At 47.7% G+C, this 23,387-nt stretch overlaps 1 protein-coding gene across 1 annotated transcript in view; it reads left to right on the top strand.

Moving 5' to 3' along the window:
• The window catches only part of VPS13A (vacuolar protein sorting 13 homolog A), a 747,194-nt gene that overhangs the window by 537,854 nt on the left and 185,953 nt on the right, over window positions 1-23,387 (top strand). The window contains exons 45-46 of the mRNA XM_063913834.1: window positions 3,462-3,622; window positions 19,109-19,212. Of these exons, the coding sequence (XP_063769904.1) occupies window positions 3,462-3,622; window positions 19,109-19,212 (265 nt within the window). The remainder of the gene's footprint in view (window positions 1-3,461; window positions 3,623-19,108; window positions 19,213-23,387) is intronic.

Genomic DNA, 23,387 nt, shown 5'->3' with positions numbered 1-23,387 from the left:
TTGGAGGAAATATGTTGCGTGGTGTGAGGCCAGGAAGGCCCCCACGGAGGAATTTCAACTGGGTCGATTCCTACATTTCCTGCAAACAGGATTGTCTATGGGCCTCAAATTGGGGTCCATTAAGGTTCAAATTTCGGCCCTGTCGATTTTCTTCCAGAAAGAATTGGCTTCAGTTCCTGAAGTCCAGACTTTTGTAAAAGGAGTACTACATATACAGCCCCCGGTGATGCCCCCAGTGGCACCGTGGGATCTTAATGTAGTCTTAGATTTTCTCAAATCCCATTGGTTTGAGCCGCTCAAATCGGTGGAGTTGAAGTATCTTACATGGAAAGTAACCATGCTACTGGCCCTGGCTTCAGCCAGGAGAGTATCAGAATTGGCGGCTTTATCATATAAGAGCCCATATCTGATTTTCCATACGGACAGGGCAGAACTGCGGACGCGTCCTCATTTTCTGCCTAAGGTGGTGTCAGCGTTTCACCTGAACCAGCCTATTGTGGTGCCTGCGGCTACTAACGATTTGGAGGATTCCAAGTTGTTGGACGTGGTCCGGGCATTGAAAATATATATTTCAAGAACGGCGGGAGTCAGAAAGTCTGACTCACTGTTTATATTGTATGCACCCAACAAGATGGGTGCTCCTGCTTCTAAGCAGACGATTGCTCGTTGGATTTGTAGCACAATTCAACTTGCACATTCTGTGGCAGGCTTGCCACAACCTAAATCTGTCAAGGCCCATTCCACAAGGAAAGTGGGCTCATCCTGGGCGGCTGCCCGGGGGGTCTCGGCATTACAACTCTGCCGAGCTGCTACTTGGTCAGGGGCAAACACGTTTGCAAAATTCTACAAATTTGATACCCTGGCTGAGGAGGACCTTGAGTTCTCTCATTCGGTGCTGCAGAGTCATCCGCACTCTCCCGCCCGTTTGGGAGCTTTGGTATAATCCCCATGGTCCTGACGGAGTCCCCAGCATCCACTTAGGACGTTAGAGAAAATAAGAATTTACTTACCGATAATTCTATTTCTCGTAGTCCGTAGTGGATGCTGGGCGCCCATCCCAAGTGCGGATTGTCTACAATACTTGTACATAGTTATTGTTACAAACAAATTCGGGTTGTTATTGTTGTGAGCCGTCTGTTCAGAGGCTCCTACGTTTGTCATACTGTTAACTGGGTTCAGATCACAAGTTATACGGTGTGATTGGTGTGGCTGGTATGAGTCTTACCCGGGATTCAATATCCTTCCTTATTGTGTACGCTCGTCCGGGCACAGTATTCTAACTGAGGCTTGGAGGAGGGTCATAGGGGGAGGAGCCAGTACACACCACCTAACCCTAAAGCTTTATTTTTGTGCCCTGTCTCCTGCGGAGCCGCTATTCCCCATGGTCCTGACGGAGTCCCCAGCATCCACTACGGACTACGAGAAATAGAATTATCGGTAAGTAAATTCTTATTTTTTTCTATTTTATAATTTCTTAAAAGAAAACACAGATTGCATAGAATAAAGGCCCTCATTCAGCAGTGATGGTATTTGCAAATCTACACACAGGCAGCTTTCCAAATGCAATCACTAAAAATGCAAATGCAGTAGTAGGTGTTAAACAACTCTTTGCTGCATTTGCAATCCTGGGGCTGTGACCTGCATCGCAGCCTGGGATCAACATTGTGACCGATGGTTGCGATGTTCCCTGCAAACGGCCAGCTGTGTGAGCCTCAGCTTACACTGGCTGGCCATCGCAGGGGCCTTGCGAGGCCAAGAATTGTGTGTCTTTAGATGCAGACCTCTGCCCTCCACTCCCAGAAAACGGGGGCATCACGCCCCTGTATCCATCAATGCTGGCGATCCCTGCCCACTGAAAGCGGAAGAGGCTTGCGGTGGCCTGCGTGCAATCACTCGGGATCTGTTCTGCACATGCTCAGAATGGGTTCTGTGCAGTTTCCTGATCATCTGGAAACTGCGCAGGTGATTGCTTGTGCGATCACTGCTGAAGGAGGGCCAGAGTGCAGTATGCAGGGTGATACATGTGGAAAGATTAAAAAAAAAAATGTTGGATAACTGCAGCTGTTAATCACTTAGTTGGCCTTAGAGTATGTTACCTAGCCAGGTCGCATTAAATGCAACGCTCTGCCCTGCATTGTCCCCGTCTTGCAGATTAGGAGCTCCGTTCTGCACCTCTTATGGCTCCCCGGATCCCCCAGAGTACGCTAGTACCGCTTCCGGAATTGCGCCACAGATACCCTGCGATTGATACTAGTTCATCGACAAGTACAATTTGGCTGATCTCTGTCTGCAGATATCAGTTGCAGCAGGGGGACTGATCAACAGTGCCCCCGGCACATGATCCGCTACGCTCTTCATGTGGTGGAGGGGGACGGGACCCAGAGGGGGATCAATAATGGTTGTGGGTGGGGGAATATAAAGTAAATGATGCTAGATGGGGGAGGGGTAAAATAATAATAAAATACATTGGTCACCAGGTGGGGGAGGGGGTTTATACAACATGAACTTTTTGTTTTTGCTACTAAGGGGATGTCGGGGGATTTAAGACCACCTGTTTTTAACTTTAGTAAGTAATAGGAAAGGGGTCTTAATGTCACCCTAATGCAAAACCATTTCAGATTAATTTCAGGAAAATATTGTTAGCAGATAATTTTTCTGTTTAAACATCTAAACGAATGCTAATTTCTAAATGAATCATTTGCATGAGTGTGCAATAGCTTGAACAGAGACCTGTCCCACAAGAGCTCATGCCTTAGAACACACAAGTTGAATTGCTGCTGTATAAAGGTCACAACTTCCATGGCTACTTCCAGCAAATGATGCTGAACAGAGTATTTGTAGTTGGAGTCAGACATGAGTTTGGTGGTTTACAATCCAGTCATAATGCCCTAACTACTACAGTGCAGTCCACATTTTCAGTCAGATTCTGTCTATTATTTTCTAGGATGCAATAGAGAAATGATAGACAGAATCTGGTTGTTTACTATGGGCAACATCCCCACTTTTAATTTTTAGAAGCTTTAGTAAATTTACCCCTAAGTCTACATCCGCTTTTGACTGAAAAGGAAACGGTGAATACTGTAGACTCAAAGAAGTGTACTGTACGTTTCAAGATACAACTATTTTTAGAGTTCTTCGGTAATGAAATAGTGGAATTTTCAAACCAGATAAGTGGTTTTACCCATTTTTCATACCAGAAGTACATTGTTAGCATTTATAATTACCTGGTTCTTTGGGTTGTGATGTTTAGATTTATCATTTGAAAGAAAAAAATTACTTATTTATATGTTTTTAAAGTTAAAGAGTAAAATTTAACTTGAGACTATCCATAACAAATAAAGAGCAAACCATGATTGTAAAATAATGCGTGTGTTTTAAGGGTGCTTACCAAAAGTCTTAAATATTTATTAAATAATGTTTCAATTATTCTACATGGACTTGATGATTGTCTTTCATACTAGCTCCCTGGAATCACTCATCTTCTGACAAGATTTCATTAACCAAAGTAGGCCGAAGCCTTTACAGTGTGAGACACTCTGATTCAGGAGTTGAGCGATACATTGTTTGCCAGATTGATACTGTGGAAGGATCCAAATGTATAACGATACGGTCCCCGTTACAGGTATGCATAAAGCAGTTGTTTTGAACTTCTTGAAGAGAACTGTACAGTTATTAACTTTGTTACACCTACATAATGTAAAATTTTTTCTTGTTACTACAAGTCTCTAGTATCAACCACCGATACAGTCATATCTGCACCGCCATTATCCGGGATGCAATTATGTGACTGGCTGGTCACAATACCAACACCTGTATCCTGCACACTCAATAGCCCGCCGGTCAGCATGCCGACTAACAGGGACTATTCCCACTCTTGGGTATCCAAAGAGTGGGAATAGAACCTGTGGCGAGGGGCTTCGTTGCGCTCACCACCAAACACCGTCCCCCCCCCCCCCAGCCAGTCACACAATCCGAAACCCATTAGCCATTGCAGTCAAATACTCACTAACATGAACCCCTGCAGTCACATACTAACTACCATGAGCCCCTGCAGTCACTTACTAACTACCATGAACCCCTGCAGTCACATACTAGCTACCATGAGCCCCTGCAGTCACTTACTAACTACCATGAGCCCCTGCAGTGACATACTAACTACCATGAACCCCTGCAGTCACATACTAACTACCATGAGCCCCTGCAGTCACTTACTAACTACCATGAGCCCCTGCAGTCACTTACTAACTACCATGAACCCCTGCAGTCACATACTAGCTACCATGAGCCCCTGCAGTCACTTACTAACTACCATGAGCCCCTTCAGTGACATACTAACTACCATGAACCCCTGCAGTCACATACTAACTACCATGAGCCCCTGCAGTGACATACTAACTACCATGAACCCCTGCAGTCACATACTAACTACCATGAGCCCCTGCAGTCACTTACTAACTACCATGAGCCCCTGCAGTCACTTACTAACTACCATGAGCCCCTGCAGTCACATACTAACTACCATGAACCCCTGCAGTCACATACTAACTACCATGAACCCCTGCAGTCACATACTAACTACCATGAACCCCTGCAGTCACATACTAACTTCCATGATCCCCTGCAGTCACATACTAGCTACCATGAGCCCCTGCAGTCACTTACTAACTACCATGAGCCCCTGCAGTCACATACTAACTACCATGAACCCCTGCAGTCACATACTAACTACCATGAGCCCCTGCAGTCACATACTACCATGAGCCCCAGCAGTCACATACTAACTACCATGAACCCCTGCAGTCACATACTAACTACCATGAGCCCCTGCAGTCACTTACTAACTACCATGAGCCCCTGCAGTCACATACTAACTACCATGAACCCCTGCAGTCACATACTAACTACCATGAGCCCCTGCAGTCACATACTACCATGAGCCCCTGCAGTCACATACTAACTACCATGAACCCCTGCGGTCACATACTAACTACCATGAACCCCTGCGGTCACATACTAACTACCATGAGCCCCTGCAGTCACTTACTAACTACCATGAGCCCCTGCAGTCACTTACTAACTACCATGAGCCCCTACAGTCACATACTAACTACCATGAGCCCCTGCAGTCACATACTAACTACCATGAACCCCTGCAGTCACATACTACCATGAATCCCTGCATTCACATACACACTACCATGAAACCCTGCAGTCACATACTCCCTAACATGAACCCCTGCAGTCACTTACTAACTACCATGAACCCCTGCAGTCACTTACTAACTACCATGAACCCCTGCAGTCACATACTAACTACCATGAACCCCTGCAGTCACATACTACCATGAACCCCTGCATTCACATACTACTATGAACCTCTGCAATCGCATACTCACTTTCTTGAACTCCTGCAGTCACATCCTCCTACCGTGAACCCCTGCAGTCACAGTTGCACTACCATGAACTGCAGTCACAGAGTTCACTACTATGAACTCTGCATGCAGTCACGTACTCCTACCATGAACCTCTGCAATTGCATATTCAGTACCATGAACTCCTGTAGTCACATACTCCTACCATGAACCCCTGCAGTCACTTTTGCACTACTATGAACCCCTCTAGTCACTATCAGTACTCCAATCTAGCCATGTCGAATACAGGTCCCTACTGTGTGCAGATCTGTTAGAAGATTTCCATTATTTCTCTTACGTCCTAGAGGATGCTGGGGACTCCGTAAGGACCATGGGGTATAGATGGGCTCCGCAGGAGACATGGGCACTATAAAGAACTTAAGAATGGGTGTGCACTGGCTCCTCCCTCTATGCCCCTCCTCCAGACCTCAGTTAGATCCTGTGCCCAGAGGAGATTGGGTTCACTACAGGGGAGCTCTCCTGAGTTTCTCTGATTAAAAGAATTTTGTTAGGTTTTTTATTTTCAGGGAGCCCTGCTGGCAACAGGCTCCCTGCATAGTGGGACTGAGGAGAGAGAAGCAGACCTACTTAAGTGATAGGCTCTGCTTCTTAGGCTACTGGACACCATTAACTCCAGAGGGATCGGAACGCAGGTCTCACCCTCGCCGTTCGTCCCAGAGCCGCGCCGCCGTCCTCCTTGCAGAGCCGGAAGATAGAAGCCGGGTGAGTATTAGAAGAAAGAAGACATCACAGGCGGCAGAAGACTTCTGATCTTCACTGAGGTAACGCTGCGCGCTATTGCTCCCACACACAACACACACTGAGGCACGGATGGGTGCAGGGCGCAGGGGGGGCGCCCTGGGCAGCAATATAAAACCTCTAGGCTGGCATTTTAGTATATATGGGCTGCGGAGACAATATATATATACAAATCCCCCACCAGTATTGAATTTTTGAGCGGGACCGAAGCCTGCCGCTGAGGGGGCGGAGCTTGATTCCACAGCACTGACCAGCGCCATTTTCTCCACAGCACACTGCAGAGAAGCTGGCTCCCCGGACTCTCCCCTGCTGAACACGGTGACAGAGGGCTTAAAAAGAGGGGGGGGGGGGGGGGGGGGGCACTTAATTTGGCAGTGAAGGTATATTGAATAATATTAAAGCGCTGTGTGTCTGGGAAATTGTTTTCCTGGGTGTGTGCCAGGGACGTGCAGTCAGGGGAGGCAGTGCCTCCCCTGTCATAGAGATTAAAATAATACAAAGAAGCTATTTATAACACAGATTCTGTGTTATAGATTTCTGCTTTGTATTTTTCTCTACTATTTCTGCTGAGAAAACATAACCAAGAGTTGATGGGAGGCAGCAAGAGCCGTGCCTCACGCTGATAACAGAAAGCTAGCTAAGGCTGGGGGCGGGCAGGGCCAAGCTGCAGGCTGGAAAGCCCATTGATAAAAGTGAGGCGAAGCGGCACTAGCACATCTGCCTCTCAGTGACAGGGACGTGCCTTCAGCCCACATCAAGGTACGCCCCTGTCAGGGAAGCAGATGTGATTGGGCAGTGCTGAGCTGTGACTGCAGCCAGCTGTCACAGTGTTGATCCTCGGTTCTCATATATAGCTTACACATTGTTTCTGCCTGCTATGGTGGGAAGCAGGCCAGCTGTACAATGCGAGTCCCGGAGTGCAGGAGGAGGCTGGGTGTGTGGCAGCAGCCAGTGTGACAGGAGAGATGAGGGTGCTCACACACTGGCCCCTCCTTTGTGTCACATGCAGGGGTTTTTTTGGCATTTTTATGCTGCATTCCACAGCCGCGATTTAAGCCCCGCCCACTCAGCATTAGGCTCCACCCCTTTCCCCAAAGATTTGCGGCTTGTGCAGCTCTGTGTCCTGTAGCTATTGCTCCCTCTGATCTCCACCTCCCCTCCCTCCACTATCCAAGACTCCCTGCTGCTTCCAGAGATGAATCTCGTTCATGGATGCTTCAGTTGTCTGACGTCCCCTGCAGCCCGCTGTCTTCCTGGATGCACGTGTACAGTAAGTTTCTCTATCGTCCTAGTGGATGCTGGGGTTCCTGAAAGGACCATGGGGAATAGCGGCTCCGCAGGAGACAGGGCACAAAAAGTAAAGCTTTAGGATCAGGTGGTGTGCACTGGCTCCTCCCCCTATGACCCTCCTCCAAGCCTCAGTTAGATTTTTGTGCCCGGCCGAGAAGGGTGCAATCTAGGTGGCTCTCCTAAAGAGCTGCTTAGAAAAGTTTAGCTTAGGTTTTTTATTTTACAGTGAGTCCTGCTGGCAACAGGATCACTGCAACGAGGGACTTAGGGGAGAAGAAGTGAACTCACCTGCGTGCAGGATGGATTGGCTTCTTGGCTACTGGACATTAGCTCCAGAGGGACGATCACAGGTACAGCCTGGATGGTCACCGGAGCCTCGCCGCCGGCCCCCTTGCAGATGCTGAAACGAGAAGAGGTCCAGAATCGGCGGCAGAAGACTCCTCAGTCTTCTTAAGTTAGCGCACAGCACTGCAGCTGTGCGCCATTTTCCTCTCAGCACACTTCACACGGCAGTCACTGAGGGTGCAGGGCGCTGGGAGGGGGGCGCCCTGGGAGGCAAATGAAAACCTTTTTTGGCTAAAAATACCTCACATATAGCCTCCGGGGGCTATATGGAGATATTTAACCCCTGCCAGAATCCGTTAAGAGCGGGAGACGAGGCCGCCGAAAAAGGGGCGGGGCCTATCTCCTCAGCACACAGCGCCATTTTCCCTCACAGAAAGGCTGGAGGGAAGGCTCCCAGGCTCTCCCCTGCACTGCACTACAGAAACAGGGTTAAAACAGAGAGGGGGGGCACTAATTTGGCGTTAGAAATATATAAAAAAGATGCTATAAGGGAAAACACTTATATAAGGTTGTCCCTATATAATTATAGCGTTTTTGGTGTGTGCTGGCAAACTCTCCCTCTGTCTCTCCAAAGGGCTAGTGGGTCCTGTCCTCTATCAGAGCATTCCCTGTGTGTGTGCTGTGTGTCGGTACGTGTGTGTCGACATGTATGAGGACGATGTTGGTGAGGAGGCGGAGCAATTGCCTGTAATGGTGATGTCACTCTCTAGGGAGTCGACACCGGAATGGATGGCTTATTTAGGGAATTACGTGATAATGTCAACACGCGCCAAGGTCGGTTGACGACATGAGACGGCCGACAAACAATTAGTACCGGTCCAGACGTCTCAAAAACACCGTCAGGGGTTTTTAAAACGCCCGTTTACTTTAGTCGGTCGACACAGACACAGACAGGGACACTGAATCCAGTGTCGACGGTGAATAAACAAACGTATTCCTTATTAGGGCCACACGTTAAGGGCAATGAAGGAGGTGTTACATATTTCTGCTACTACAAGTACCACAAAAGAGGGTATTATGTGGGATGTGAAAAAACTACCGTAGTTTTTCCTGAATCAGATAAATTAAATGAAGTGTGTGATGATGCGTGGGTTCCCCCCGATAGAAAATATGGGCGGTATACCCTTTCCCGCCAGAAGTTAGGGCGCGTTGGGAAACACCCCTTAGGGTGGATAAGGCGCTCACACACTTATCAGAACAAGTGGCGGTACCGTCTATAGATAGGGCCGTCCTCAAGGAGCCAGCTGACAGGAGGCTGGAAAAATATCATAAAAAGTATATACACACATACTGGTGTTATACTGCGACCAGCGATCGCCTCAGCCTGGATGTGCAGAGCTGGGGTGGCTTGGTCGGATTCCCTGACTAAAAATATTGATACCCTTGACAGGGACAGTATTTTATTGACTATAGACCATTTAAAGGATGTATTTCTATATATGCGAGATGCACAGAGGGATATTTGCACTCTGGCATCAAGAGTAAGTGCGATGTCCATATCTGCCAGAAGATGTTTATGGACACGACAGTGGTCAGGTGATGCAGATTCCAAACGGCACAAAGGTGTATTGCCGTATAAAGGAAGAGGAGTTATTTGGGGTCGGTCCATCGGACCTGGTGGCCACGGCAACTGCTGGAAAATCCACCGTTTTTACCCTAAGTCACATCTCTGCAGAAAAAGACACCGTCTTTTCAGCTTCAGTCCTTTCGTCCCTATAAGAGTCATATCTGCCCAGGGATAGAGGAAAGGGAAGAAGACTGCAGCAGGCAGCCCATTCCCAGGAACAGAAGCGTTCCACCGCTTCTGACAAGCTCTCAGCATGACGCTGAGACCGTACAGGACCCCTGGATCCTACAAGTAGTATCCCAGGGGTACAGTTTGGAATGTCGAGACGTTTCCCCTGCGCAGGCTCCTGAAGTCTGCTTTACCAAGGTCTCCCTCCGACAAGGAGGCAGTATGGGAAAAAATTCACGAGCTGTATTCCCAGCAGGTGATAATTAAATTACCCCTCCTACAACAAGAAAAGGGGGTATTATTCCACACTATATTGTGGTACTGAAGCCAGAAGGCTAGGTGAGACCTATTCTAAATCTAAAAAAAATTTGAACACTTACAAAGGTTCAAATCAAGATGGAGTCACTCAGAGCAGTGATAACGAACCGGGAAGAAGGGGACTATCTGGTGTCCCGAGACATCAGGGATGCTTACCTCCATGTCCAAAATTTGCCCTTATCACTAAGGGTACCTCAGGTTCGTAGTACAGAACTGTCACTATCAGTTTCAGACGCTGCCGTTTGGATTGTCTACGGCACCCCGGGTCTTTACCAAGGTAATGGCCGAAATGATGGTTCTTCTTCGAAGAAAAGGCGTCTTAATTATCCCTTACTTGGACGATCTCCTGATAAGGGCAAAGTCCAGGGAACAGTTGGAGGTCGGAGTAGCACTATCTCGGATACTGTTACAACAGCAGGAGTGGATTCTAAATATTCCAAAATCGCAGCTGATCCCGACAACAAGTCTCCTGTGCTTAGGGATGATTCTGGACACAGTCCAGAAAAAGGTGTTTCTCCCGGAAGAGAAAGCCAGGGAGTTATCCGAGCTAGTCAGGAACCTCCTAAAATCAGTGCATCATTGCACAAGGGCCATGGTAAAAAAATGGTGACTTCCTTCGAAGCAATTCCAGTCGGCAGATTTCATGCAAGAACTTTTCAGTGGGATCTGCTGGACAAATGGTCCGGATCGCATCTTCAGATGCATCAGCGGATAACCCTATATCCAAGGACAAGGGTGTCTCTCCTGTGGTGGTTACAGAGTGCTCATCTTCTAGAGGGCCGCAGATTCGGCATTCAGTTTTGGATGTTGGTGACCACGGAGGCCAGCCCGAGAGGCTGGGGAGCAGTCACACAAGGAAAAAATTTCCAGGGAGTGTGATCAAGTCTGGAGATTTTTCTCCACATAAATATAGCTAAGGGTAAATTTATAATGCTCTAAGCTTAGCAAGACCTCTGCTTCAAGGTCAGCCGGTATTGATCCAGTGGGATAAAACATCACGGCAGTCGCCCACGTAAATAGACAGGGCGGCACAAGAAGCAGGAGGGCAGTGGCAAAAACTGCAAGGACTTTTCGCTGGGCGGAAAATCATGTGATAGCACTGTCAGCAGTGTTTCATTCCGGGAATGGAAACTGGGAAGCAGACTTCCTCAGTAGGCACGACCTCCACCCGGCAGAGTGGGAACTTCATGGGGAAGTTTTCCACATAATTGTAAACCGTTGGGAATTACCAAAGGTGGACATGATGGCGTCCCGTCTGAACAAAAAACGGGACAGGTATTGCGCCAGGTTAAGAGACCCTCAGGCAATAGCTGTGGACGTTCTGGTAACACCGTGGGTGTACCAGTCGGTGTATGTGTTCCATCCTCTGCTTTTCATACCTACGGTACTGAGAATTATAAGACGTAGAGGAGTAAGAACTATACTCATGGCTCCGGATTGGCCAAGAAGGACTTGGTACCCGGAACTTCAAGAGATGCTCACAGAGGACTTATGGCCTCTGCCGCTAAGAAGGGACTTGTTTCAGCAAGTACCATGTCTGTTCCAAGACTTACCGCAGCTGCGTTTGACGGCATGGCGGTGGAACGCCGGATCCTAAGGGAAAAGGCATTCAGGAAGAGGTCATTCCTACCCTGGTCAAAGCCAGAAAGGAGGTGACCGCACAACATTATCACCACATGTGGCGAAAATATGTTGCGTGGTGTGAGGCCAGGAAGGCCCCACGAAGAAATTTCAACTCGGTCGATTCCTGCATTTCTTGCAAACAGGAGTGTCTATGGGCCTCAAATTGGGGTCCATTAAGGTTCAAATTTCGGCCCTGTCGATTTTTCTTCCAGAAAGAATTGGCTTCAGTTCCTGAAGTCCAGAAGTTTGTCAAGGGAGTATTGCATATACAACCCCCTTTTGTGCCTCCAGTGGCACTGTGGGATCTCAACGTAGTTCTGGGATTCCTCAAAACACATTGGTTTAAAACCAGTCAAATCTGTGGATTTGAAGCATCTCACATGAAAAGTGAACATGCTCTTGGACCTGGCCTGGACCAGGCGAGTGTCAAATTGGTGGTTTTTTTCTCAAAAAAGCCCATATCTGTTTGTCCATTCGGACAGGGCAGAGCTGCGGACTCGTCCCCAGTTCTCTCCCTAAGGTGGTGTCAGTGTTTCACCTGAACCAGCTTATTGTGGTGTCTTGCGCCTACTAGGGACTTGGAGGACTCCAAGTTGCTAGATGAGGTCAGGGCCCTGAAAATATAGGTTCCAGGACGGCTGGAGTCAGGAAAACTGACTTGCTGTTATCCTGTATGCACCCAACAAACTGGGTGCTCTTGCTTTTAAGCAGACTTTTGCTAGTTGGATGTGTAATACAATTCAGCTTGCACATTCTGTGGCAGGCCTGCCACAGCCAAAATATGTAAATGCCCATTCCACAAGGAAGGTGGGCTCATCTTGGGCGGCTGCCCGAGGGGTCTCGGCTTTACAACTTTGCCGAGCGGCTATTTAGTCAGGGGCAAACACGTTTGTAAAATCCTACAAATTTGATACCCTGGCTAAGGAGGACCTGGAGTTCTCTCATTCGGTGCTGCAGAGTCATCCGCACTCTCCCGCCCGTTTGGGAGCTTTGGTATAATCCCCATGGTCCTTTCAGGAACCCCAGCATCCACTAGGACGATAGAGAAAATAAGAATTTACTTACCGATAATTCTATTTCTCGGAGTCCGTAGTGGATGCTGGGCGCCCATCCCAAGTGCGGATTATCTGCATTACTTGTACATAGTTACAAAAATCGGGTTATTATTGTTGTGAGCCATCTTTTCAGAGGCTCCGCTGTTATCATACTGTTAACTGGGTTCAGATCACAGGTTGTACAGTGTGATTGGTGTGGCTGGTATGAGTCTTACCCGGGATTCATAAATCCTTCCTTATTGTGTACGCTCGTCCGGGCACAGTACCTAACTGAGGCTTGGAGGAGGGTCATAGGGGGAGGAGCCAGTGCACACCACCTGATCCTAAAGCTTTACTTTTTGTGCCCTGTCTCCTGCGGAGCCGCTATTCCCCATGGTCCTTTCAGGAACCCCAGCATCCACTACGGACTCCGAGAAATAGAATTATCGGTAAGTAAATTCTTATTTTTAATTCTATTCTATGTTTATATATCTAGTTCCCCATCCAGTATGATGTAAATGTAAAAAATATAGGGGGTCATTCAGACCCGGCCGCAATAGCGGTTCGCAGTGCAGTTAGCTCATGGCACAAATTGCACATGCGCAGCGACTGCACAGTGGCTGCTCAGGTATCCACAATGCAGTGTGACTAACAGCGGCGGGCATTTGGAGCAGCAGCGAGGCGAACGGGGGTGGACCAGGACCATTTTCGGGACGGCTGCGTGACGTCACCCTAGATCTGATGCGTCCGCAATTAAATTGCGGACGCATCGGGAGGAGGCCAAACATATGCTGGACGGCCCTCAGCATATGCAGAGATGAACGCTGCTGCATGCCCTTGCTGTCTCTCTCTTTGTCACTCTCCCTGTCCCAATGTCCCTGCTGTCACTCTCCCTGAATTTTGTCTCATTCAGTGGTATAATGTGAATTTCGGCTCACACCGTGTGCTACAATATGAATTTCGGCTCATTCAGTGTGCTACAATGTGAATTTCGGCTCATTCAGTGTGCTACAATGTGAATTTCGGCTCATACCGTGTGCTATAATGTGAATTTCGGCTCATTCAGTGTGCTACAATGTGAATTTCGGCTCATACCGTGTGGTATAATGTGAATTTCGGCTCATACCATGTGGTATAATGTGAATTTCAGCTCATACCGTGTGCTATAATGTGAATTTCGGCTCATACCATGTGGTATGAGCTTCCAATAACGGGATTCAGGCCAATGCTTTTATTTAATACTGGGCAGTGTCTGAGCTGGTACAGCATATGGCTCAGATGCTGCCCAGCTCCCCCTGCCCCCATTTGTGCGCACTGCATAATGTGATGTGATGTTAGAGGTCACCCGCCGCCTGCAGCTCAGACTTGCTGACAGCACTGCTGCCCAAACCTGCTGACAGCACCATCGACCAGACTCGCCGACAGCTGGACCTGAGGAGAGTGAGTATTTCTTATTCCTTTTTTTACCCTAGCCAATCCCGGGTACCCCAGGATTGAAAAATACACCTGGGATTGCCCTCCCTAGGCACAGCTTTTGTATACAGTAGATACTGTTGTACCTTTGTATAATGCCCACAGAACCATCGGGTTCATACACTGTACATTGGTGTAATTCCGACACTGTTATTTGCCAGTGCCTCACCAGCCATTGACCTCACCGCACGTCACTGGTGTGTGCTGGCATACTCTCTCTCTGTCTCTCCAAAGGGCCTTATTGGGGGACTGTCTCCAGATTGGATATTTGGGGGGTGTCGGTACGCGTTTCCAGATTGGAGTGTGTGGGGGTGTCGGTACGCGTGTGTCGGCATGTCGGAAGCGGAAGGCTCTTCTAGGTGGAGCAAATGAGTGTGGTGTATCCGTCGGCAACGCCGACACCTGATTGGTTGGATATGTGGAATGTTTTAAATGCAAATGTGAATTTATTACATAAAAGGTTGGACAAAGCGGAGTCCAGGGAAAATGCAGGGAGTCCATCCTTGCCTTTTACTGTGTCACAGGGCCCTTCTGGGTCTCAGAAGCGCCCACTATCCCAAATAGCAGACACTGATACCGACACGGACTCTGACTCCAGTGTCGACTACGATGATGCGAGGTTGCAGCCAAAGTTGGCAAAAAGTATTCATTATATGATTATTGCAATAAAAGATGTGTTGCATGTCACGGATGACCCCTCTGTACCTGACACGAGGGTCCACATGTTTAAAGAAAATAAACCGGAGGTTACTTTCCCCCTTTCCCATGAGTTAAATGAGTTGTTTGAAAGGGCTTGGGAAACTCCAGACAAGAAACTGCAGATTCCCAAAAGGATTCTTATGGCGTATCCTTTCCCGGCTAAGGACAGGATACGGTGGGAATCCTCACCCAGGGTGGACAAGGTGTTAACGCGCTTATTCAAAAAGGTGGCGCTGCCGTCGCAAGATACCGCAGTCCTCAAGGATCCTGCTGATTGCAGGCAGGAGACTACCTTGAAGTCAATTTACACACATACTGGTACCTTGCTCAGAACGGCGATAGCGTCGGCTTGGGTTTGTAGCGCTGTAGCAGCGTGGACAGATACCTTGTCTGCTGACATTGATACCCTGGATAAAGATACCATTTTACTGACCTTGGGTCATATAAAGGATGCTGTCCTATATATGAGAGATGCTCAGAGAGACGTTGGCCTACTGGGTTCCAGAGCCAACGCCATGGCGATTTCTGCTAGGCGAGCCCTGTGGACCCGCCAATGGACGGGTGATGCAGACTCAAAGAGGCATATGGAGGTTTTGCCTTACAAGGGTGAGGACTTATTTGGGGAAGGTCTCACGGACCTGGTTTCCACAGCTACCGCAGGTAAATCCGCTTTTTTACCTTATGTTTCCTCACAGCCAAAGAAAACGCCACATTATCAGATGCAGTCCTTTCGGTCGCATAAATCCAAAAGAGGACGGGGATCTTCCTTTCTCGCCAGAGGTAAGGGTAGAGGGAAAAAGCTACCAGCTACAGCTAGTTCCCAGGAGCAGAAGTCCTCCCCGGCTTCTACTAAATCCACCGCATGACGCTGGGGCTCCGCTGAAGGAGTCCGCCACAGTGGGGGCACGTCTTCGACTTTAGAGCCACGTCTGGGTTCAATCACAGGTGGATCCCTGGGCAATAGAAATTGTTTCCCAGGGTTACAAGCTGGAATTCGAAGATGTGCCTCCTCGCCGGTTTTTCAAATCGTCCCTACCAGCTTCTTCCCCAGAGAGAGAGGTAGTTTTAAGTGCAATTCAAAAACTGTGTCTTCAACAAGTGGTGGTCAAAGTTCCCCTGCTTCAACAGGGGACGGGGTACTACTCAACCCTGTTTGTGGTCCCGAAACCGGACGGTTCGGTCAGACCCATTCTGAATTTAAAATCCTTAAACCTATACTTGAACAGGTTCAAATTCAAGATGGAATCGCTCAGAGCGGTCATCGCCAGTCTGGAAGGGGGGGATTATATGGTGTCTCTGGACATAAAGGATGCATACCTTCATGTCCCCATATATCCTCCTCATCAGGTGTTCCTGAGGTTTGCTGTACAGGATTGTCATTACCAATTCCAGACGTTGCCGTTTGGACTTTCCACGGCCCCGAGGATTTTCACCAAGGTAATGGCGGAAATGATGGTGCTCTTGCGCAAGCAGGGAGTCACAATTATCCCGTACTTGGACGATCTCCTGATAAAAGCGAGATCGAGAGAACAGTTGCTGAACAACATGTCACTCTCCCTGAGGGTGTTGCAGCAGCACGTCTGGATTCTCAATCTATCAAAGTCACAGTTGGTTCCAACGACCCGATTGCCTTTCTTCGGCATGATTCTGGACACGGAACAAAAAAGGGTTTTTCTCCCGATGGAAAAAGCCCAGGAACTCCAGAGCTTGGTCAGGGACCTGTTGAAGCCGAAAAGGGTGTCGGTCCATCAATGCACTCGAGTTCTGGGAAAGATGGTGGCGTCTAACGAGGCCATTCCCTTCGGCAGGTTCCATGCGAGGACTTTTCAGTGGGGCCTTCTGGACAAGTGGTCCGGGTCCCATCTACATATTCATCAGAAGATCAGCCTGTCCCCCAGGGCCAGGGTATCTCCCTTGTGGTGGCTGCAGAGTACTCACCTTCTAGAGGGTCGCAGGTTCGGCATTCAAGACTGGGTTCTGGTCACCACGGACGCGAGCCTCCGAGGATGGGGAGCAGTCACACGGGGAAGAAACTTCCAGCGACTGTGGTCAAGCCAGGAGGCTTGTCTACACATCAACGTACTGGAATTGAGGGCCATATACAACGGCCTCCGTCAAGCGGAGAATCTTCTTCGCGACCTACCGGTTCTGATTCAATCAGACAACGTCACAGCCATGGCTCATGTAAACCACCAAGGCGGGACAAGGAGCAGAGTGGCAATGGCGGAAGCCACCAGGATTCTGCGCTGGGCGGAAAATCACGTAAGCGCTCTGTCAGCGGTATTCATTCCGGGAGTGGACAACTGGGAAGCAGACTTCCTCAGCAGACACGATCTCCATCCAGGAGAGTGGGGTCTTCATCAAGAAGTCTTTGCAGAAATAGCAAGTCTTTGGGGACTTCCTCAAATAGACATGATGGCGTCACGCCTCAACAAAAAGCATCCGAGGTATTGTGCCAGGTCAAGGGACCCTCAGGCAGTAGCAGTGGACGCCCTGGTGACACCGTGGGTGTTTCAGTCGGTCTATGTGTTCCCTCCTCTTCCCTTTCATCTCAAAAGTATTGAGAATCATAAGACGAAAAGGAGTACAGACAATTCTCATGGTTCCAGATTGGCCTCGAAGGGCCTGGTATCCGGATCTGCAGGAAATGCTCACAGAAGATCCGTGGCCGCTTCCTCTCAGAGAGGACCTGTTGCAACTGGGTCCCTGTCTGTTCCAAGACCTACCGCGGCTGCGTTTGACGGCTTGGCGGTTGAATGCCAGATCCTAGCAGGGAAGGGCATTCCGGATGCGGTCATCCCTACTCTGATAAAGGCTAGGAAGCAGGTGACAGCGAAACATTATCACCGTATCTGGAGGAAGTATGTCTCTTGGTGTGAAACCAAGAATGCTCCTCCGGAAGATTTCCATCTGGGCCGTTTTCTCCACTTCCTACAGACTGGGGTGAATATGGGCCTAAAATTAGGCTCCATTAAGGTTCAGATTTCGGTCCTATCCATTTTCTTTCAGAAGGAATTGGCTTCTCTCCCAGAAATCCAGACTTTTGTGAAGGGAGCGCTGCATATCCAGCCTCCTTTTGTGCCTCCAGTGTCACCATGGGACCTTAACGTGGTGTTACGATTCCTTAAGTCTCCCTGGTTTGAGCCTCTTCAATCCGTGGAATTAAAGTATCTCACTTGGAAGGAGGTCATGTTGTTGGCCTTGGCATCGGCAAGGCGAGTGTCTGAGTTGGCTTTGTCTCATAAAAGCCCCTATCTGATTTTCCATGTGGATAGAGCTGAGTTGCGGACTCGTCCTCAATTTTTGCCTAAGGTGGTTTCCTCTTTTCATATGAACCAACCTATTGTGGTGCCTGTGGCTACGCGGGACTTGGAGGATTCCGAGTCCCTTGATGTGGTCAGGGCGTTGAATATTTATGTAGCCAGAACGGCTCGGGTTAGGAAAACAGAGGCACTGTTTGTCCTGTATGCAGCCAACAAGGTTGGCGCTCCTGCTTCTAAGCAGACTATTGCTCGCTGGATCTGTAACACGATTCAGCAGGCTCATTCTACGGGTGGATTGCCGTTACCAAATTCGGTAAAGGCCCATTCCACTAGAAAGGTGGGCTCTTCTTGGGCGTCTGCCCGAGGCGTCTCGGCATTACAGCTTTGCCGAGCGGCAACTTGGTCGGGTTCAAACACCTTTGAAAAATTCTACAAGTTTGATACCCTGGCTGATGAGGACCTCATGTTTGCTCAATCGGTGCTGCAGAGTCATCCGCACTCTCTCGCCCGTTTTGGAGCTTTGGTATAATCCCCATGGTCCTTACGGAGTCCCCAGCATCCTATAGGACGTAAGAGAAAATAAGATTTTAAACCTACCGGTAAATCTTTTTCTCCTAGTCCGTAGAGGATGCTGGGCGCCCGTCCCAGTGCGGACAAATTCTGCAAGGCTTGTATATAGTTGTTGCTTACATAAGGGTTATGTTACAGTTGAGATCAGTCTTTAGCTGATACTGTTTGGTTCATACTGTTAACTGGTTGTGTATATTCCAGGTTATACGGTGTGGATGGTGTGGGCTGGTATGAATCTTGCCCTTAGATTAACAAAATCCTTTCCTCGTATTGTCCATCTCCTCTGGGCACAGTTTCTCTAACTGAGGTCTGGAGGAGAGGCATAGAGGGAGGAGCCAGTGCACACCCATTCTAAAGTTCTTTATAGTGCCCATGTCTCCTGCGGAGCCCGTCTATACCCCATGGTCCTTACGGAGTCCCCAGCATCCTCTACGGACTAGGAGAAAAAGATTTACCAGTAGGTTTAAAATCTTATTTTCAAATGAATTAGCTCACTCTCCATATATGTGTAGACTGTGACCTTGATATCATGACCACCCATCTGCTTTGTTAATGCTTAACATATGTTATGGTTTTTTTTTATTGCAGATAAGAAATCACTTTTCTATTGCATTTAAAATTTATCATGATGACACATATTTAGGGACTGCTGAACCAGAAGATGACTTTAACATCCCATTGTCATCCTACAGGTACCCTAGAAAGAAATATTCATGTTGAGAGCAAACTGTCGATACTCCGTTGTGTTAAGGGAACTAATTTTGTACTCTTTAAATACAAAGGGACAGATTCAGTTAGTGACATTACCTTGCGTGCTAATACTGTATACTCATTGGGATGTTAAGACATGAAAGCTTTTCTTGTTTTTGTTTACGTCCCATAGAGGTGCAACCAAAAAAGAGGCAAAACTTTCCTTTTATAAAAGCTAGAAATGTGTGCTGCTTTTTAGTGCCCTACATTACAGCAAAACCCTTTGGCTAATTCAGTGGTTCCCAAACGTTCTTTAATTACGGTGCCCTATAGTATTTTTCACGCCACCGATAAGCCAAAGGCTTCTTATTGAGAAATCCGTCAATAATAATTGAATGAAGTAACTTGTACTTACATGTCATTCTTAAGTTCAGTTCTGCAGCGATAGACAGGGTTAGGGCTGTAACACACACTCCGGTTTTTCCCGGATGGCAAAAAGCCGGACAAACTTTGTCCGGCTTTTTGCAATCCGGGAGAAACCGGCAGTGTCTGTCACACAGGACGGCTTTGAGCCGTGTGTGATGCTGTGTGCATGCGCAGCATCAGACACGGCTTCAGAAAAAACCATTGTGTGTGAAAGCTCCCCTTCACACACACGGTTTACTGGCTGCAAAGACGGCCCGGCGGCCGCCCGGCAGCCGGACCTTCCAGTGGTGAGACCCGGCTGCAACCTGTCAGCCGGGCCGGGGCCGTGCAGTGTGAAGGGACCCTACCCCTCACACTGTTAACTACAATGCCGGCACGGGAAAAAGCCGTCCGGCTTTTTCCCGGCCGGCAAAAGCCGGGTAGTGTGTTTTAGCCCTTACACTTCAGTTACAGCATGTGTTGGTTGGCATGGTTGAACTTCTGTTTGGTCACACATTTTATGGTTATCAGCACTAATTTTCCTATCACAATAGCAACATCTTGAGGCTTCCAGGGTGTCATGGCACCCAGTATTGGAACCCCTGGGCTAATTGAATCTGCCCTAAAAATTGACCTACACTGATTTTACCTCTATCCTAAAGGGAATAATTCTGTATTATGAAAACATCTACAAAAAACGACAGCACCTTTCTGTGTCTTTGAAGAACATGTATTGTGTTATCTACAGTTATAAGTTTATTATAAAATAAAGTAACATGTAGAATGCTTGCTGTGATTAGGACAGTACATTTATTGATTAAAGGTAGTTACTAGGGACCGTGGGATATATTTTGACAGGTACATGAGTTTGTACAACAGATAGAATCCCATCATTATACATACAAGCAGGACGTATTTATGTTGGTTCCGGTATGAATGGTCGACAGTCATTAGGTCGACCACTATTGGTCGACATGGACATGGTCGACATGGACACATGGTCAACACATGAAAATGATCGACACATGAAAAGGTCGACATGAGTTTTTTTACTTTTTTTGGTATCGTTTTTTGCGTAAAGTGACTGGGAACCCCAATTAGTGCACTGCGTCCCCTCGCATGGCTCACTTCGCTCGCCATGCTTCGGGCATGGTGCCTTCGCTCCGCTACTGCTTCGCTCGGCATAGATTACCGTTCCAATCGTAGTCCACGTGGATCGTAAAGTATGGAAAAGTTCCCCAAAAGAAAAAAAGTTAAAAAACTCATGTCGACCTTTTCATGTGGCGACCTTTCATGTGTCGACCAAGTGTCCATGTCGACCATGTCAATGTCGACCAATAGTGGTCGACCTAATGACTGTCGACCATAACATGGTCGACCATCTGAACGGATACCATTTGTGATACCTCTTACAGAAATTGCTTAGGATAGTCCTCTTGCTGTATAGGCAAGCATATGATAAACCTTCACACAGCATTATTACATTTAGAGTCATCACCTGGTAATGCTTTCTCACAGATTTATGTTCCTATAGGTCATAAAGAGCTATGTGTGAGGGAGATCATGCATCTGTGATGTACCTTATATGGCTTCCCTTGTTAAGAAAATAAATGCTTACATAGATAAGAAATGAACACATACAGTAATTCTCAGCAAAACTGTTGAAGTGCAAGACCTTAGGTGTGGTCATAGTGGTAGAAATAAAAATAAAATGCACAATAGAATGCGCTCTTCAAGTACCACATAAACCATAAAACCGGGATGCAAGTGTACACCTTTGTATGTCACACAAATAGAATAATAGTCACCATAGGCATATAATCTTCTTTAAGTGTTCAATCAGCACGGAGGCAATTCAGGCAGGAGTGGATTGGTGAATAGCTGGGTTTAGCTCCCATTCATTTGTAAACTTGTAAATTTCCCAGGATGCCTCAGTCCTCCTCCCTATAACCCCGCCTCTATGCTCAGGCAGGTCAGTTTATAGTTGGTGCCAGCAGTTAGCTGGATGCACCTTTTTTACAGGAGGCTGCTTTTTTACAGCCCCAAGCTTTTTCTTAATTCTACATTTTCACTTTTCAGCCTGTCAGCGCTGGATGTCTCAGGGACTTCAGCGCTGCAAGCTCCATCACTGACTGCCGGTGTCGAAACTCCTGCACGGTCACTGCCAAGACAGATACTTGCTGCAGGAGGGTAGGGGGGCACATGGTGCTACTAGCACTGCTCACAATGTGGTGACCCCTGGACTGCGTGGCAGGTAAGAGGGTCCCTGGTTACCGGGAACGCTGACTTCAATCTCCCTGTAAAAACGTCTTCAAGGAGCCAGGTTTTTACATCACTTATGTTCTACCTGCTACAAACAAAGCTGAGTAGTTGATAAAGTGCACATTGCAGTTGTATTATTGTATTTCTCTGCATTGTACGTGACTTGTGCTAGTTTCTGCTGTCTGAATTTTTATTGTTTCAGCTTTCCATGTATTATACCTGTCTGTCTTTTTCTGTGCTTTGTGACCAGGTGTTTCAGGGGTCTTTACATATATTTCAGCATTACTGCTGTATATAGGGGGGTGATTCAGACTTGATCACTGCTGTGCCTTTTCGTCCAGCGGGCGATCAGCAATAGACTGCGGATGCACACGCGCATCGGCCAACAACAGGTATCGCCGGTCAGTGACAGGCTGGTGCAAAAATTTAATTTGCACGGGCGTTCACAAGGTGATTGACAGGAAGAGGCCGTTTGTGGGTGGTAACTGGCCGTTTACTGGGAGTGTCAGGGAGAACGCAGACGTTCCTAAGCGTTATCAGGGAGGGTATGTGACATCAGCTCTGGACCTGATCAGCCTGGTCTCATCGCACTGTAGGAGTAAGTCCTGGGCTGCGCAAACACTGCGCACACAGGAAAAATCATTCAATGGTGAGTGACTTGGGTGAATACTCTTAATAATACGGTTCAGATCCTAACCCAGATATCCCTAGCTTTGCAAAAGATGTTACCTGGGACTAAAAAATCCTCTCAGTCCACTACCAGGACCAGACCTTCATTTCAGTCCACAGCTATGTCAGACTCAAACGAGTCATCTGCTGAGGAAGGTGAGGACACAACTCCGTCTGTCATTGATTCCTGCGTAGTAGATGAGGAAGCTTCCAACACAGTGGAGGTGGCAGCTTTGATTGATGCTATTAGGCAAACTCTCCAACTGATGGAGGAGGAACCTGATCTGGTTGCTAAGGAAACTGATGTTTTTAAGCAACTAAAGATAATTCCTCATTCAGATCATCTCATGGAAATTTGACAGGAACCCTGGAAAACCCTGGGTAAGATGTTTCCTGTATTTAAACGATTAGCATCCCGTTATCCTATTACTGCAGAGAATTGTGCTAAGTAGGGGGCTCTTCCTCTGGTGGATTTGCATAATGGGGGTAATTCTGAGTTGATCGCAGCAGGATTTTTGTTAGCAATTGGGCAAAACCATGTGCACTGCAGGGGAGGCAGATATAACATTTGCAGAGAGAGTTAGATTTGGGTGGGCTATTTTGTTTCTGTGCAGGGTAAATACTGGCTGCTTTATTTTTACACTGCAGTTTAGATTACAGATTGAACACACCACACCCAAATCTAACTCTCTCTCTGCACATGTTATATCTGCCTCCCCTGCAGTGCATATGGTTTTGGCCAACTGCTAACAAAAATCCTGCTGCGATCAACTCAGAATTACCCCCATTGCACGTCTAGTTAAGATACCCATTCTGCCTGTCAGTACTCTTTCCTCACTGA

Source organism: Pseudophryne corroboree, chromosome 1 (genome assembly GCF_028390025.1).
Source record: "Pseudophryne corroboree isolate aPseCor3 chromosome 1, aPseCor3.hap2, whole genome shotgun sequence".
In the NCBI taxonomy this organism is placed as follows: domain Eukaryota; kingdom Metazoa; phylum Chordata; class Amphibia; order Anura; family Myobatrachidae; genus Pseudophryne; species Pseudophryne corroboree.
Note: the sequence above shows the minus strand (reverse complement) of the source record. Positions and strands in the feature narration are given on the sequence as shown.